Source organism: Haliotis rufescens, unplaced genomic scaffold (genome assembly GCF_023055435.1).
Source record: "Haliotis rufescens isolate VD_foot unplaced genomic scaffold, xgHalRufe1.0.p SCAF_57, whole genome shotgun sequence".
Taxonomy (NCBI): domain Eukaryota; kingdom Metazoa; phylum Mollusca; class Gastropoda; order Lepetellida; family Haliotidae; genus Haliotis; species Haliotis rufescens.
Window position 1 is genome coordinate 368,891 of NW_025964301.1, and position 19,133 is coordinate 388,023.

Genomic DNA, 19,133 nt, shown 5'->3' on the forward strand with positions numbered 1-19,133 from the left:
CCAAGAAACTTCCCAACCCTTCATGGTATTCATAGATAATATGTTTACATTAATTAATGAACTTGTATCTTACTTCTCCAAAGAGAACATTTGACTAAAATATCTATTTTCTATACGTTAGATTTGTATCGTCCTTTCCTTGCTAGGAAGGGAATGTTGGCCTACTGTGGATATCGCCAAAGTCACGACGAAGAAGGACCAAGACAACACAAATGAGGACTTAAAACAAAGCAAATGTCGATAGGTAGGATGAATGGTATTTATTTCTGTAAAACATATCCACTCATTTCCTTCCAGGCCCGTCACTTTGACATGTAAGCTCAGTCAGACTATCGCTGATGTCCTTCAAAGCTTTCTGTCTATCGGTGAATACAAGGCTGGATTTTGACGCCACGTCCTTCATGGTTCCGATGGCCTGACTTTTCGTCAAAGCCACGACATAGATAACTGCCTTCCTCCTTAGACCACCAGCATCTATCATAACGTTCATACCGTTTCTGCTTCTTCCGTCAGTGAACACGATGACGACATTATCAGCGTCAGTGCGGTCACCGTTTTTCTCACTAAACACGTTGATGTCGGCTATTTTAACAGCTTTGTTAAGGAATGTTGGACCATGTTCTTTGGTAGCGTTCGCAATGGCTGCCAGGGCGGACCCCTTGTCTTGGAAGGTGTTTAGATGGAATCCCACCTCAGCTTCTTTTCCAAATACCACCTCAGCAACATGTAAAAGAGACAGATTTATTCGGGTATCATTGATCAGTTGAACTTCAAATTCCTTCATTGCAGCGTAGTCTTCAGTTTTCGTGACGGACGGAGACGCATCTTCTATCAGGAGAAGGTCGACCTTACGTTGAACGCATACTGGAAAACCAATGTAATGATGTATTAGTGGAATGCATTAGTTTAATGGATTCCAAAGATAATTTATAACATGACGGAATCAAACAAAGGACTCGGCCTATGATATCGGAAAGGTTATGTCGTATTTATTTCGCATCGTACTTTTTTTTCATATGTTTGAAATATGTTTCACAAAAGGAAGTAATGCTCAGTTCAAAATGAATTGTCCCATTCTATTTAACATATTATTTTTATGTTTTTATAACGAGCATATGTTTCTAGCGTTTCTAAGTGTTTGTGCGTGTGTAGTATCTGTGTGTGTAAAAGTGAATTTGACATTTTGAATTTAGTATGTGTCTGTGTGTTTGCTGTTTAACAGCGCCCTAGGCAATATTCAAGCTGTATGACATAATAGAGTCTGGACCAGACAATCCAGTGATCGGTATTGTCAACAACGATCAGAGAACCTGACAACCCGATCCATTTGGTAGCCTCAGGACCAGCATATGTTACTGAGAACCAATTCCATTCCAAAGTCCCCACGGGGCCGCCTCATACAACTAGCATAGGTTGCTGGGAACCAATTCTAATCCGGAATCTCCATTTATGCGTTCATACACAGGTGTATAAGGTAGCTAGTCAACACGCAGTTACACACGTACCCGTCTGGCAGAATCTTCCAGTGGTTCCATAAGGACATTTGCACGTGAAGGGTTCCCCGGAGGCCAGGCCGTCTTCACAGATACCTCCATTGACACACGCGTCAATTGGAGGGCAAGCCTCCCCGGCGGAATCTGAAAGCAAAATATACTAATCGGTAATGTACATTGTATACCAGTGTCAAAGGCTGTTTGAATGAATGTATATACACGGGATCAATCTGAAGTTACATAGTGCTTTATACCTGACAGAGATTGGATGGTTTTGTTCATCGTTATTTAAGCAATCTACCTTGAATGTTTTGTCCAATTTTGTTTCAACTCAAACGCAAATAAACAAATAAACTCAGATAAACATATAGCAATAAACCCCCGACACACCTGTATGAGATCAACGCATGTGTGGCGTTAAATGTAATCACCGTTGTGGACAATATATGTCAGTTGGACAAGTCATGATTTTTCATGACTTCATTTACTGAATAACTGAACGGAAGGTCCGGGGTTTACTCCCCGGCCGCGTCATACCAAAAGACGTTAAAAGATGGTACTTGTTAACCTGTCTGGCGCTCGGAATGTGAATTGTTTAATAAACGTTTATAGAAGTTGGCGGATGACAAAGGAGACACAATATATGGATAACAAGTATTTTAATGTAAGATTAAATCTCCTCAATCCAATCATCCCACGTGTGTATACTTAATCATGTGGCTTTCTCATCATGTGTTCTCGGTCCATCATGTTGTTGTAATAGTATACTCCTGTTGTTTTTGTTTACCCACTCATGTAAATCTCGTTCATGAATATAAATTGTTATTTTGTAGTAATTTTTCACCAAACATACATAATTCTGTACTTTGCACAGATTATTCAGTCTTGATTGACAACGGTATAAGAATGTGTTCCGAAACGTCACTACTGCAGTATATCAAAGAAATTAAGATTTTTAGTAATTTTTATTATTAACTACGGTGATATAGTGTGTGGAGATGAAATACCACAAAACAGCAAATGCAACGTAGGTGAAAACTGTTTTAGGCAATAGATGTCAGTAGGATGAAGACACATTGACAATATGGTTGCATGTTTTATCATGACTTCACTTACTAAATTACTTATTTCATTAATATTACATCACAATTCAGCATCTCAATGCTCTAAAGTAATCATGTTGTCTAATTGGAATACTGTGTAATTTGGACTGATTGTACTGATGAATCAAGACATGGCGAATTAATGACGAATGAATCAGAGTCTTCTTTTTTTAAATACACAAGTGAGAAAACAGCTAATAAAAACTACTATTACTACTTACGTTTTGTTGTAGGCGGCGTAGTTGGACGAGGTGTCGTAGTTGGTGGAGGCGCGGGAGTGGTTATAGTACGGGCACGTGAAGATGTTGACATTGTAGAACCCGAAGGCACTGCAGGTGACGAAAGATCAGAAGACACAGGGAGTGAATAGAATATAGCACCAGCAACGATTACAACAGTACTGTGAAAATATGAGTCATCAAATAATTATATTTAAACACACAGTATTTGGCTAACAATCATAAAGTCAATACATTGGATCAAATAGGTTTCAGCAGCAATAAGTAAGATGCTCTAGAATTAATGTTAGTGCGCTCTAGAATGTTGTCACTGTTGAGTGACTTCAAAAAGGAGCCAGTCTTTGTTTTTGAATCCCGAAAGGTATTGGTAGACGGCAGGAATCCAGAGTTTCTCTTGCACTTGCCAAGTAAACAATTCTGGAAAGATCCAATAGCTGCTTTGACTTCTGTTCAAATCTGGCCACAACAGCACTTGATATATTTGCTAGTAGTAACAATATGTATACAAGTTATTCTTACCTTGGATGTACACAAGATGTACAATCAACAGCAGCTCGAATCCCCGCATTGCCATTGTTCTGTAATGATTTATGATTATTAATAGCAAATCACTGACAGCTATTGTATGTTGATAATTAAAGCATGTAGTTATTATCCAGTGATTATAATCATTTTATACCAGTATATACGTCTATTGCAAATGACATAGCTATTCCATCAGTAGTAAATGCAACCAATAGCTAAAAGCATGGCCTGGAGGTTTGATTCATTCAGATTTTATCAGTCATCTTTTCCTTGAATGGAGTGATTGGGTTTGGAATAACGTCGCTTCGTATAATATTTCGGAAATATCACAGTGTATCAGGTTGATGTTCGAAAAAGGCCATATGTGGTGCACATCTTATAATCAAGGCGACCTGGATTTTAGCCAAAGCCTACGCAACTCTGTAGTGCACAGTGTGGAGCATGAGACGACTGGCTACCCTTTCATTGGTCACAGGTGTGGTACACGTCAAAATAGAGAATAATATTGGCTTCCATTTTAGCTGTTGATACACCAATTTGTAAATGAAATCAACATGTACATCATAAGACTTTTTAATAACTTTGCTGAGGCCTTGAATTCAGTAAACCTAACCAGACGGGTTTTGAGCGTAAAGTACAGATAACAGCATGAAATCTACCAGGATACGTCTCGTGGTTGAATTAGGAGGTAAACAATGCATGTTTTAGATTTGAGTACGTTTTCATTTTCTGAAGTTTTGTCTGTCTGTGAACTCGGACAGTTGTGAGACAGACATGGCATCACACCGGAATGATAATTATGACATCATGATATAATTGATGAAACCATCAAATGAAATCATTCATATCATTGAATTGTTTCTCTCCCGTTTGACACTCATCTGATTGACAAGGTTCAGGAGAAACGTGGCAAAGAAACATGTACTTCTGAACCAGGTTTGTTGAATAGGTATGATATCACATTAAATCCCGATATTTAGATTAGAAATGATACTCGAACCCACTCCGTGTATGTTGATTTAGTAAAGTGTCAGACATAGAAATATTCACTATTTATCTCAGTGTTATAAACTATTTACACTTACAGTAAATTCCAGCAGAATTAAAACAAAAATGCTAGGTGTTTTTATGCGCGTGATGTATGTTCTGTTACATTCGAGTTGAGGGTTGAGGAGACATGTCCCTTTGGCATACACGTGCCAAACAACGTTTTCTAACCAATCATTTTGTAATAAACTATTTACACTTACAGTAAATTCCAGCAGAATTAAAACATTTTGCAGCACACACTCCCTCTCGATATTATAGAAATTTCAGTTCAGTATATAATCAAAGAAAACGTACACTTTATACAAGGGAATTACGAATAGATGCGTTCAGCCAATCTATAAGGTACGACAGTGGTGTCTTTTGGCTATTTGGGGCAGTTATGTTCATTTGGTTAAAACTGATCATAACATTCAACTGTGATACAAATAGCTGTTCTGTTATATACAACGCCCAAGCCAAAGATAAGAAGAAGTGATGCTCTCTGAACGCATAGAATGCATGTATACGACATCAATTTTCCAAAAGCTTATTTGTACTGTAGCTTACCTGTAGTCTTTGCTGCAGATACTGCAATGCATCGAGTGATGCCTGCCCGGTATTTATATCTCTTGTTTTAATCAAATATTTTAATAAACCTTTATGATTAATTTGATACATGTATTGATAGACAAAGGATGTATAACTTTCTGGTATCATATATCTTCCTACATATAGTGTTTTGACAGATGTTTCTGAATGTTCTTGAATACTGTTAAACTTAATGTATTAACGTAAAATGTCAACACGATACTCAATGATGGACTTCAATTAGTATCCACGTGGTGCTTCTGTGTGAAATGAATACGTGTTTGTAACTACGTGGTCGTCAAGCAATCTCTGATATGGCTTCAATAACAGAAATTAATAATATTCAGAATATGATGGATATTGATCAAAGCTTCATCAAATCTTAATACAATATTAAACATACGTTATACATAGACATTTACAACTAGCAAACACACATAGCTTGAAACGTCATATAAAGCAACCCTGATCAAGAAAGCCCTCTAATCCACGTTGTATTGCTGATATGGGTGGAATCTGAATCCAATTCCAATACGAAAGATCAGAATGATATCAGCTATAACCTTCACAAAAGTCGGTCAGAACCTTTCGATGAATGTGATAGGCTCTGATAGTGTGACTCGATATTTCATTAAAACATTTAATCATGTTCATAACGCCGCTTTTAACAGTATTCCAGTCATATCACGGCGTGTCAGCTTAATGTGGGAGGAAAGCCCGAAGTGGTGCAGGTCTCTGACGTTTACCACTTCGGTAAAACCCACGAGCGCGGGTATGGTGCTGACAAACCTAGAAACAAAATCGGGGCGAACCGGGATTCGAACCCACAATCATAGGTTTCTGGCGTGCCTAAGGGACGCAACTCTGCACAGCGATTCGCGGTGCCTTAGACGACTGGGCCACCCGTGCAACCTTCTTAACATTAGGTGCTATTACCATGTCCTATAGGATTACCTATTTACTGAACTGAGGCATAGCGTATGACTGCGTCAATTTTGGCCTTAACACGATTCCGACTTTTTCATAAGAATGTGTTTAGGAATAACTGTCAACAATTGATGTTAACTGGGTGTTCGCAAAAACGTGAAGGTATCCTGCATCACAAGTTGCACCGTTCAAACTGCAATTGATGGAAAGCACATCATCATAAATGCTTCACACAATTCAGGATCCTTATATTTCAATTATAAATCAACCTTTTCCTTCGTTTTGGTGGTAGTGATAGATGATAACTACGATTTCATTACCATTGGTGTTGGATCACATGACACCAACAGTGATGCTGGCATATTTCGTGCATAAAAAATTGGGAAAGCTCTAAAGAACGGGGATCTGCAATTGGCCCATGACTGAGTTCCTATTGGTGTTGTTGAGACTGATCTCAACCCATGTTTATTTGTAGGTTTCCTTTTTGGGGGAAGTTAGTTATATAATTAGGCCTAATGGGGGCTGAGGGCTGCGATCTTCAAACTCCAACTCTGCCGTGCCCGTAGAGAGCACATTTGGTATATATATATTTTAGCAGCAAAATGGCGAATTTTTCAAACCAAAAATGGCGGTACTTCAGGTTCCAACAAAACTAGACATGAGTGGCAGCAAAGGGAGAGAGAAATATTTTACAACGAGAGAAGTACCCTGGCAGCAAGGTAAGTTAACAAGGATCACTGAGTAGAGGAGACCAATTAAAATATGTCGTAACATTTCATGGGATCGGACCCTTGGTCATTGACGTCTCGCCCATCTTCTGATTTTACTTGCGAGTCCAATTCAGACACTGAAGGTTCCTGTTCGTCAATGTCATCTGGCATAGTCGTGTCATTTCTGAAACGAGTATAAATCCGTAAATTCATATCGTGCAATGGCATATGTCATTACTTTGATCAAGATTTCGAACGTTCTTCTGGAAATATATACGTGCGACACAAATGTATAAACATATCAATAAACATACCTTTCTAACATAATGATTACTTATTCAGTATATCCGAAATGGGAGTCAAGGAATCCCAAGTATCTATACCATGTCCATTTAGGTTCTTTTATGTCACTTGCACCAGATTCACTTTTCATGATATCCAGAAATTCTCTCCACTTTCGTCTTTATGTAGCTTCTCCATCTCGTTTTCAAAACTGTTAAATTAATTCTTTAAAAGAAATCCTTTGTATTCCGATTTACATGAAAACTATTTTTGCCTATTTACTAACACTTCTGTTCATTTTTGTAATGCTATTCTTCTCTAGTTAATATATAAATCAAATAGTTAAAATATAAATAATAAAGTTTAAAATCTGAAATGTGTTTTACATAATTTAATTAAAACTTGAATCTTGCTTATTTGAACACCAACCAAAACCTCTCAAAAAGACATATCCTATCAGCTGATCATCGAGAGTGGTGTCCCATTGTTTGGACAGGGGTTTGTTTTGCATACGTAGACTTATGCTTGTTACATCTTCAATAAAGGTATTTGAAGAAGACTTTTGTCACAATTTTGTACATACTCAACCATGTAAATTCCCATGTGCATACACGCAAGCAAATAATAATGAAGTAAATGCTTACTTTCGACAGACAGTACATACAGGACACGGGAAATTAATGTCAAAATATTACGATAAGAGCCTAATCTCGATAATTGGGACTTGTTTAGTCGTAGAGAGCAGGACTACTTTCAACCAACTGCAAGAAAGCTTCCATGTTGACAGCTGGTTCATCACCCTCACAATTGTTAGTGGCCATTTTAAAAGTATGGCCTCTTTCACGTGCAAGGAGTATCCACGTCAAATGAGTGTAATCATATGTCTTAAGAAAAAAATATATATTATATTTAGATTCCACTGCTGCGATATATGATGCGACGCGGTTTATAAGTCCGCGTTTGATAGAAACGCAACGCAGAACAAATCACAAACCAGCACAAAAACATTGCTATCACTTTGACGTTGACAGTGAGTTTAACATAACATGACACCCCCTGTTGCTTCAAATCGCAAACGCAAACGCAGGCAAAAACGGTTGATAAGTTTTCTTCTTGTGAGGTATACCTTACAAAAACATTCAGTGTACTGTTCAGTTGGACAGCAAGTTGTGTTTTCGTGGGCATTGTTCTTGAAATTGCAACTTGCCAAGTTGTATGTAATATTTCTTGAGACAGCACATAAATATTTTTGTGCTCTGCCTAGTTCAATTTCTTGTGTTGCTGCTTCGTCCACGAATCTAGTATCTGTCTAGACCACATTTGTTCTCGGATTATATATATATTTAAGTTTAAGTTTTCATTACACCCGAAGAGCCGTTGAACGGCGAAAAATCTTGTGTGGATAAAGTATTGACAAGCACAAATATCAGGACTCTGGTTTTTCGTATGTTTAATACTTATCACCAGGTGAAATCACCTGTCTGATATAGAAGAATATAGGAATATGATGTGAAAATATTGTTTCTTTAAGATACATACTTGAGATTCTTTGATGTCTGGTGTCCGTTGGTAGGATTTGTCGATTTGTAACACTCTTATTTCATTGGGATTTGTATCGGCGAGAAAAGGTTTGTCACACGTTAACTACCTATCTGCGCCTTAAAAATATGTTGAAAAGTTCCTCTTAGTCGGTTTCATCCTGATTCTGCTTTAGTAAGATGAACGTTTTGTATTTTGTCTCTAGTCATTACACATAATCCTTTGAAATATCTTAAAACAAATAAAACATTTGAAAGGATGTATTTGCATGCAATACCACCATACTTATGCATGCTTCGTGAAGGTGTGAGGAAAGGTTCATAGCAACTTTACAATGAAGAGGTATGTATTTTGTATTTTGTCTCTAGTCATTACACATAACCCTGTCGACGTGTCTTAAAACAAATATAAGATTTGAGTGGATTATTTGCATGCAATACCACAATACTTATGCATGCTTCGAGAAGATGTGACGAAAGATTTATAGCAACTTTACAATGAAGCTGTATGTATTTTGTCTCTAGTCATTACACAGACCCTTAATGCTTTGTTTCCTCATGGTAGTGTCACATATACCTCTTTTAAAACAAATGCATTTGAGAGGATATATTTTCAGGAAACGCCATCATACTTATGCATGCTTCGTGTATGTATGACAAAAGGCTGATAGCAACTGCACAACGAGGCGGTGTGTCATTAACTAAAATTATTTTTTTGTAAATGTGACATAGGCTTCATACGTTGGACCTATGTGTAGAATCAAACCCGGGATTTCGTCGCAACGAGTATAACGCTTTCTTCCGCTCCATCTCCCCATCTTCACTGTAGAAAAAAAAGAGGCATGTTTAATCAAAACATAGTTCAGAGGGTACTTACATTGATAAGGTGTATGGAAATGAACAAAAATGCCCACAACAGATTTTTCGAATTTCGATTAATGCTGATTAAAACAGAATTTAAAGTTTAATCAAGGCGTGCTTATATTGTATGGGTCGAAAGCCGGAAGTGATGCAAACGTTTTGAGTACATATGGTGATACACACGAGTACGTGAGTATACTGCGAACCTTGGGTTGGAACCAGCGATGATAAGGACCTGGCTTGCCCAGAGGACAGCGCAATAGACCACACATACTTTAATCTGTATCAGGATCACTCTGGTTACATGGTTTTTTTTCGTCTCGCGTCAGGTTTTATACCAGGAGCCGACATGATTTAATATGACATTGTAAAAATAATTAAATTTATCCGCTAAGTAAAAGATATAATACCAGGATAAATTCATTTATTAGCGGCATGGAATATTGATGGGCCCTGAGAGTTACCCCCCTTTGGTAACGTTGACTATATATACAGATTCAAGTCGCGTTAGTCTCTTCTTGCCGATGTTGTCACAACGGTAAGTGCAGTTAAATTTAACCAACGGCTCGCCAATAAACAGTATGCCAGGAGGCAAGAAGCTACAGAAACGAAAAGCGAAGGAAGACGGCCAAAAGCGTCAACGAGATGAGACAGAGGGGACAGACGACGCAGAACACTGACGGGACAGGGACCACAGGTGGCTACAAGCGATTGAAAATGGCGGCTGACAAGACCAAAAAGGCGCCAAAATCAGGTGAGGCGGTTTCTGTTTCAACTTTTCCATCTATCAACTTTAACAATGAACACGGTGGTCAGTCGAGTAGCCTAACTAGTTCAGAAATTGCTGAAGATATGAACGATTCCCAGAAAAGCACCAACAGTTGATTAAGTATATGCATACCATTAGGTTCGGCAGCACAAAAGTATGATGGGATGGGTTGGAGATCATATGATCAACATTTTAGAATTAGACAGGCACGTGATCCCAGCAATTCATGGGCAAGAATCTATCAAGATTATTGGCTGATGTTCATGAACACCCACTCCAAACAGAGTATGCAGACTAGATCACCCCAGTCCAACATGCAGGACCGTCGCCAATCGTCATGTTTTGATTACAACTACCGGAGCTGTAGCAGACAAAATTGCAAGTATTCCCATTCTTGTATTCGGTGTACCAAACTTCATCCCATGAAATCCTGCAGATTTCGAACAAACCAAAATAAGCCAAAAGTTTCAGCTTCCCAGTAAAGGTTTCTCACCCGTTAAGACTAGTGTATTGAGAAGTTTGCTCGAAAGGTATCCGGATCAGGTAGCGGCAGCATAATTAATAGAAGGCTTTACACAAGGTTTTGTTTTGAACTATAGTGGTCCTCGTAAGGAAACAGAATCTCCTAACCTAAAATCTGCAGAAGGGAACACTGTGGTCACTCATGATAAACTTAATAAAGAAATAAAAGCAGGAGAATGTTAGGTCCATTCCAATATCGACCAATACCTAATCTCTGGATATCACCGATAGGTATTGTACCTAAAAAAGAACCAGGTCAGTTTCGAATAATACACCATTTGTCCTATCCGATAGGCTCATCAGTTAATGATCACATTGAGGATAAGTCAGCATCAGTGAAATTTACTAGTTTTGACAGTGCATTTGAAATGGTTCAAACTTTAGGTAAACGCTGCCAGTTAGCAAAGTCTGACATAAAGAGCGCTTTTAAACTTTGTCCTATTAATCATTCAGACTTTAATCTGTTAGGAATAATATTCAAGCAACAGTATTATGTGGATATGTACCTACCCATGGGATGCAAGGTATATGTAAGTTGTGCTCTCTTTGAAAAGTTTGCACCTTTTCCTCTATGGGCTGTCCAACAATCAATTCAAGCTGGAGATGATTTACATTACCTGGATGACTTTCCTTTTGGAGGTGAGATGAATACAAATGAATGCAGCATAGCACTAGATACTTTTATGAATCTTTGTGAAGAGTTGGGGGTCCATGTAGCACATGACAAAACAGTACAACCTTGTGCAAAGATCACCTTTTTGGGCCTAGAAATTGACACAGAGATGTTGGTCAGGCTTCCTGCAGATAAAAGTGCCAAGTGTCTGGATCTACTCTCGGAATTAATGGGAAAACGCAAAGTCACTTTGAAAAGGGTGCAGTCTTTTATTGGAACCTTAAATTTATTTTTTATGCAGAGCTATCCCTATGGGACGTCCTTTCTCTAGAAGAATGATTGACTCCACGAAGTCTGTTCACAAACCACATCACAGGATTCGCATTGCTAAAGAGATCAAATTGGATTTATCAACATGGTTCTTCTTCTTCAGAAACCACAATGGCATATCTGTATTTCATAATACATGGATAATGATCAGATTCAATTGTACACAGATAGTGCAGGTGCAGAAGACGAGGGATTTCGGATATATTTCAACGGAAGATGGGTTTCAGAAAAGTGGCCAAAGGAATGTATTGAAGCTGGTTTCATTTCTGACATCACATTTTTAGAACTATTTCCAATAATCATTGCAGTAAACCTGTGGGGTCATCACCTCCGACACAAGAAGGTTGTTTTCAACTCTGACAATTAAGCGGTTGTGACCATATTGAACAAATTATCTGCAAAGTCACCGCGGGTTATGGTACTCGTTCTCAGCTGTTTGGATGTTAATCTAATGGCGAGAGGCAAATACATTCCAGGTAAGCCCAACACAATAGCAGACTCGTTGTCTCGATCTGAATTTCAGAGGTTTCGTCATTTGGCACCTGGTGCGGACTCAGAGTCAACACAGATACCAACTTCAATCTGGAATCACTGAATACTGAAGCTGAAAGGCTACTAGAGCATTCGATCGCAGAGAATACTAGGAAAGCATATAAATCTGCAGTAAATCAATGTGAAATGTTCAGATCACAAGTAGGTCTTCCAGTCACATGGCCAGCCCCCTTACAGCATTTAGTTAGATACTTGTGTTACCTGTCACTAAAACAGGCGTCTCCAGCTACAGCTGCACAACATTTGTCAGGATTTGGCAGACATCATAAATTACTTGGCTTTCCTGACCCAACTGATGACTTCCTATTGAGAAAAATGCTGAAAGGTATGAGGAACATGTCTTCCATGGATGATAGCAGGGCCCCATTTACCCTTTGTTTGCTTGAGAAACTGATGCACGGTTTGCAGCATGCCCGCTCATCACGCTATGAAGCATGCTTGTTCGAGGACACGTTTTCACTTACATTTTTTGGATCTCTTCGGATAAGTGAGGTCACACCAGCTGGATCAAAACACAAGGTCTGATTACTGTTTGTTAATGTCACAGTCCTAGCTGACGATATTACTCTAAAAATAAGATTTTCTAAAACTGATCAGACTGGTCATGGCTCAACTCTGTAAATAGCCAAACATACCACTTCGTCGTGTGCTGTTTACAATTTGAGGTCATACTTGTCAACTCCACGAAAGTCCTCAGCTCCTCAACGTTTCTTCACTACAGTACTAGCCCAGTGACTCAGTTTCAATTCAGGGCTGTACTTGCTAAGGCTCTTAGATTTATTGGCTGCAGTACATCATCATACAAATCACACTCATTTCGCACTGGTGCAGCCACAACAGCTGCGATTCAAGGCATCCCAGAGCAAACAATCAAGGAGTGGGGCCGGTGGAAGTCAAATGCCTTTAAATCATATATTAAAATCAACTTGCCTAAATTCAGTATATCGTCATCAAGTTCTTTAAATGCTTACAGAAATTTGGATAATTGGCTCATCGATTGTGTACTGGGCTTACAGAAAGGCAGTTGGACGACCGATAGGTTTACATCTGTCTTTGGAAAAACTTAGAGGAGGGATAACTTGGCTTGGGAAAAGGGGGATGAAGTGGCACCAACTAATTCCTTATCTCACCCCCCAAAATACTTGTTATACAGTTGGGGTCCAATGACCCTGTCTATAGAATTGGTAACAGTTATGCTCGGTTACAGAGGCGGATATTCAAGCTATCACTAAGCTTATGCCCCAAACCAAGTTAATGTGGTCAGAGATGCTTCCTAGACTACACTGGCGTGGGGCCAAGAATAATGCTACAATTGAGCATTAGCGCAAAAGGGTCAATCGGTTTGCTGCTGTGTCTGTTTGTAGCCGAGGGGGTACTTTGGTAAAACATGACATAACAAGTCAAATATCTGGCATGTACAGTGACCCAGTGTATGGCAGGACCCACCTCTCTGATTTGGGTAATAACATTTATTTATCTGGTGGCTTGCTAGCAATGGTGCATTTGTTGGGACATTCTTGTATAGACAAGAAGTGGTGGCGGGGAGTCTGGGGGCTAAATGCTTTTTGCTGGTTGTTATTGCACTGAGTTTGCTTCGCTAGAGTAATAGCAGGCTATGTGATACCCTACCTGTTAACTACTCTCAGTATCGCCAGTCAGTGTGACACTCCTACTGGTAATACTTTGATTTGTATGTGCGTACACTGCTTGTGTACTAGGTTTTTGCTGCGGTGCTTAAGGAGGCCCTATCGATGTGAATGTTGATAATCCTCGTAGGTGTGTGCTTCCTTTGCTTTGCTTGGGTTGCCCAGGTACCTTCGGGTAGGCACCCACTATAGGTTTTGGGTCCCTAAGCTCCTAGCTACTGTCCAATTTGAAATAAACTGCGCCCATTTATTTCCACCAAACTGTTGTTTTTGTTTTACTTTCTGATGGTTAGCACAATAATTCAAACACATTCACAATTGATGAAAACAGCTGTTCGATTGGTTAGCTTGCACTATGTCACGTGACTTCAATTGACTCGGAAAAAGCGTTTTCTTTGAAGCGGGGTATAAAGGATTTATTCTGCCTCTCAAAAATCCACGTGCAGCCTGCCTTGCTCGTGGCGGGGTATGAGAGATTTATTCCCCTGCTGAGAAATGTATTCCCCTCCAAGGCGGGATACAAATTATTTTATCAAGATCACGTGGACCAATCAGATCTCATCACTCTGACATGGAGGTATGATAATCTATTTCATGCCATTGGGTATCTTCCCATAAGTAACACCAACCATTTGTCACACACCTGCTTGTTTGAACTGTCTGACCTTGACCTTGCTTCTGCTGCACATGTGTCTTCAGAAGGCATAACAATCTACGGTAGACTTACATCTGACGATCTGGTGCGAGTGAGTGAGTGAGTGGGTTGCGTTTAACGCCGGTTTCTACTGTATTCAATTAATATCACGGCTTAATCTGGCCGGAACGCCCGAAGTGATGCAGGTCTCTGACGTTTACGGGTATAGTGCTGACAAACATAGAAACATAATCGGGCCGAAACTGGATTTGAAGCCACTATCATCGGTTTCTGGCGTGTCCAAGGGACGCAACTCTGCACAGCGAATTGAGGCGCCTTCGACGACTGGGACACCCGTGGCCCCCGATCAGGTGAGAGAACGTACGCTGATACATCATTCGTCACCACTCGCCCCTTTCCGTAACCTGCAAGAAAACTCGCCCCCCTATCGATGAATGTTATGTGCGAAAACACGACAAACCAATCAGAATGTGCGTATGATTTCAAGTTCTTCGTCAAAGAATCCCTATTGATGAATGTTATGTGCGAAAATACGACAAACCAATCAGAATGTGCGTATGATTTCAAGTTCTTCGTCAAAGAATCCCTCAGAAATAATTTTTGATTTTACATATGTCTTGCATAGAAAAATATACCCAAGACACAGTTAAATGTGTTCAATCATACCGTATAATTCCGCATGTCCAGATGTGCTTCAAATTGCATCTGAAATATATATAATATATGGGGAAATATATGTGAACCATTACGCAACGAGTTGACAATTGTTTTAGGTACATGTATGCCCGTTTGCGCTTAGACGGAACCCGGTCGCAAAGATGGCCATGAGAGGGGCACGAGTCGCTATTCGGCTTGTCCCAGAACAACACGAGTTGGTCACAAATGGCTGATACATAGGAAGCAGACCCACTCCGAGCATGGATACCATATATCTGATCCCAACTGATCTTGTGTGGAGAAGGCTTGGATCTTCTTACCGTCTCCATCACTGAAGAGAAGAAAGGGCTGCTTATCTGACGTCACAGTCCACTCGACCGCCTCCGTGGTCTAATGGTAGAGCGTCCGCCCGAAGTGCGGAAGGTCCGGGATTCGATCCCCAGCCGCGTCATACCAAAAGACGTTTAAAGATGGTACTTGTTGTTACCCTGTCTGGCGCTCGGCATTAAGGAGCTAAAACAAGGGCTGGTCGGCTCAGAGTCAGTATACTGTTAAACTGCGGCATATATAGTATCTCAGTGTGCTAGCACTATAAATCGGCATCAGTCCGGACTAGTACAAGCAGTCACACACACACATACACGTGCATGCACGTCGCTATATAAGTGCAATAATCTTGGACGCGACGTTAAACCCCATTTCACCTCACCTCTCACCTCTCTCTTTGTGACCAACTCGTGTTATTCCGGGACAAGCCGAATAGCGACTCGTGGCCCTCTCGTGGCCATTTTTGCGACCGGGTTCCGTTTTAGCGCAAACGGGCATACCTAAAACAATTGTCAACTCGTTGCGTAATGGTTCACACATTTTTCCCATATATTATATATATTTCAGATGCAATTTTAAGCACATCGGGACGTGCGGAATTATACATTATGATTGAACACATTTAACTGTGCCTTTGGTATATTTTTAGATGCAAGACATATGTAAAATCAAAAAATATTTCTGAGGGATTCTTTGACGAAGAACTTGAATTCATACGCGCATTCTGGTTTGTCGTGTTTTCGCACATAACAATCATCGATAGGGGGACGAGTCTTCTTGCAGGTTACGGAAAGGGGCGAGTGGTGACGAATGCTCACCTCTCAGTCCACTCCAAATGAAGTTTTAGTTTACAGTGAAGCTTCCAATATGGATTACTTATCAACAATCTGACTGAAGGTTGTCCAGCATCTCATCTCCCGCAGATTTGCCAAACTAAAAGTAAAAGGAATCAAAGAATAAGTGTTGTTTTAGGGTCAGTGTTATGTATTGGCAAAATTATTGAGCGGTTGGCCATTCAGGAGTTCTGCCAACTGTTATGGGATATCGAGCACATTGGCACGACCGCTAAACATATGAACAGTCCTGTAATTCTTTCAAGAATAAAGTTGGTTGAATGGAGCCAATGGCCTCGTTATATGACAGTGTGTTAATTGGATTACTTCTGACGTTTATTTATTAGTTTAGTTTACTCTGTATTTTTCCAAAATAGATGAGTCATCTAAACTGTCACTTGTGCTCGCCCCAACATTTTATCTCATGTGGACCGGTCCGATATGTAAGTATTCCATTACAACAGGAGGTATTCACCATGTTTTCCTTCAGACAAGAGGCAACATCGGAGTGTGTGACAAACGGCGCACTGTAAAAATGGGAGGCAATACTGCCATACAGGTTACGGAGCGGGCATTGAAAATGAGCAAGTGACCATGGCACGTTGTGAAAGTGAAAAATATTCAGAGATAAAAAAAACATACTGTCCGCGGAATTTTCATTTAAGAATTGACCTTCACTTTGTGTGAGTTCATTGGAGTATGAACCTTCATAGAGTGAGGGCCAAACTGTATGAACGTCGGAGCTTGCTCCAATGAACTCACACAAAGTGAAAGTCAATTCTTATATTTTTTTATCACAGTTTCTTACCTCAAAGGATGTAGGCCAAGATCTAAACACAATTTAATTTAGTACGTGTGACTTCATGTTTACACTGACAGCCATAAAACAACCAGCCATCTCCCGGAGTAAAAGAGAGATGACATGGGCGTATGGATGCACAACTTGCTCTTCAGAAACATCTTACGCAGCACATGTGTTCAATTCATATCCTCATTAGATGAGAAAGGTCTGTAAAGAACTACCTCAGCAAGTCAGTCACAATGACAGCGCGTCGTAATACATTTACATCAAGTACAAGACGTCAAAATGGCGGGAGAGATTTCCGAAGTTGTTAATGAATCTTTGGCGGTTACATGTGTTAGTCATCATTGATCAACTGGCCGATCATTGAAAGGTGAATAAAGATGCGTCAAACAGACACTAAGGTAAATTCATAGATCGCTGGAGATTGTTCTCGTGATCTCGCATTCTCGTGTTTTGGGCATATTTACCTCGTTTTCAAAGGTCGAGATCGCGAGATCGCGAGAGTGTCTCTTACAGTATTCCATACCTTACCGATTGTCATTGTCACCTTCAAAACAAAATGATCTTATGTTTTGAAGCTACAAGTTTGGTAGTGGATACGGACTTAGGATCTTTGGTCAATGTGACAAGATTTTACGTGCGCTTTGGAAGGAAGAGATCGTGATTGTCACATGCATATTTAGTGTGTGGGTGAGTTCAGGTTTTGGTCCACCGTCAACATTATTACAGCCGCTTCGCGGCGGTAGATACGAAGAGAATTTGTGAGATATATATATATTACATTTTACAACTAACAAAATAAATCATTGCTTAATGCTTGCACGTACCAAAAAACGGGCTTGGCAACTTGACATTGGCAATCAGTACAAGTGTGAATAATTTGACAAGCAACCTGCGGGCTCTTTGTTAAAAGACAATTCAATTATACTTTACACCCCTCTTCAGATGAAAAATAACTGGTAACTTTTAAGTGTCTGTCCGCTTATTTGCTCTGCTCCATCAATCAAAAGCAGCATAAAATATTTCGCCTAAATTATTGTTTCAGTGCAATACGAATAACTGGAAAATTATGTTTTATTGCAAAACTGACCTCTCTCTTCCAAAACGGTCAGTTCACCGAAACAGAAAATGGCAAAATAGTGATGACAATTACAGCAAACTAAGGTTATTATGAACTCAAAGGGACCACTAGTTTCAGTTCATTTGACCGTAGTCCGTTATAAGGTGAGGTGAAATGGGATTTAACGATACGTCCAAGTTTATTGCACTTCTATTGCGACGTGCATGCACGTGTGTATGTGTGTGTGTGTGTGTGGCTGGTTGTACTACTCCGGACTGATGCCGATTTATAGTGCTAGCACACTGAGATACCATGCCGCAGTTTAACATGAATATCCCACTCAGACACAGTATACTGACTCCGAGCCGACCAGTCCTTGTTTTAGCCCCTTAATGCCGAGCGCCAGACAGGGTAACAACAAGTACCATCTTTTAACGTCTTTTGGTATGACGCGGCCGGGGATCGAACCCCGGACCTTCCGTTCTCCGGGCGGACGCAGTCCGTTATAAACATATATACATTGAACAGCATATACGAAGCAGCTGGCCGGGACCAAAATAACAGTTCGTTATAAGCATGTTCGTTATTAAAGTAGTTTACTGTATATGAATAGGTCACTGAAAATGTGATGACACCTGGTGTTTGCGAAAAAGATAGGCCTTCTGACTACACCTGCCACTCAAATTTCACAACAAAGTCTTTTTATTTCTCTTTTCCAAAGCCGCACTTAGCAACCCGGTGATTGATATTATGAGCAATAATCCATACCGCCAGGGTAAGACATCACCTTATCAACCATTCGCCGAGTTTGGCCATTCGATCCATTAAAGGGCATGTAAGTGCCAGTGAGCAAAGGTCAAAGTATGGGACAACATGGCACATCATGTTGATAAGCCACGTGTCATATTTAGTCAATTCCTACCAGAAGCTTTCTGGAATGACTTGACCAAATCTTTGATTGTAACGCTTAGTTGTAAGCAAAAATAGTTTTTCCGTAAAATTTGAATATATTGTAATGCTCAAATGTACCTAAGCAATTGAGAAATGAAGACGCTCCACGCTAGAGCTA

General features: G+C 39.9%; 1 protein-coding gene and 1 pseudogene across 1 annotated transcript; one reads left to right on the top strand and one right to left on the bottom strand.

Annotated features, from left to right (window-relative positions):
• Nucleotides 1-389: 389 nt before the first annotated feature.
• On the bottom strand, nucleotides 390-4,980 carry LOC124137835 (annotated as a pseudogene).
• Nucleotides 4,981-9,940: 4,960 nt separating this feature from the next.
• LOC125374418 lies at nucleotides 9,941-13,351 on the top strand. Its single transcript, XM_048385296.1, has 3 exons — nucleotides 9,941-10,049; nucleotides 12,332-12,568; nucleotides 12,679-13,351. The coding sequence occupies exons 1-3, from the start codon at nucleotides 9,941-9,943 to the stop codon at nucleotides 13,146-13,148; spliced, it is 816 nt and encodes a 271-aa protein (XP_048241253.1). The 3' UTR covers nucleotides 13,149-13,351.
• The last annotated feature ends 5,782 nt before the right edge of the window (nucleotides 13,352-19,133 follow it).

Coding starts and splice junctions, on each gene's coding strand:
- LOC125374418 (XM_048385296.1), top strand. CDS start 9,941: ATGAGACAGAGGGGACAGACGACGCAGAACACTGACGGGACAGGGACC. Junction 10,050..12,331: donor CAAAAAGGCGCCAAAATCAG/GTGAGGCGGTTT, acceptor AACATTTGTCAG/GATTTGGCAGACATCATAAA. Junction 12,569..12,678: donor TTTTGGATCTCTTCGGATAA/GTGAGGTCACAC, acceptor AAAACTGATCAG/ACTGGTCATGGCTCAACTCT.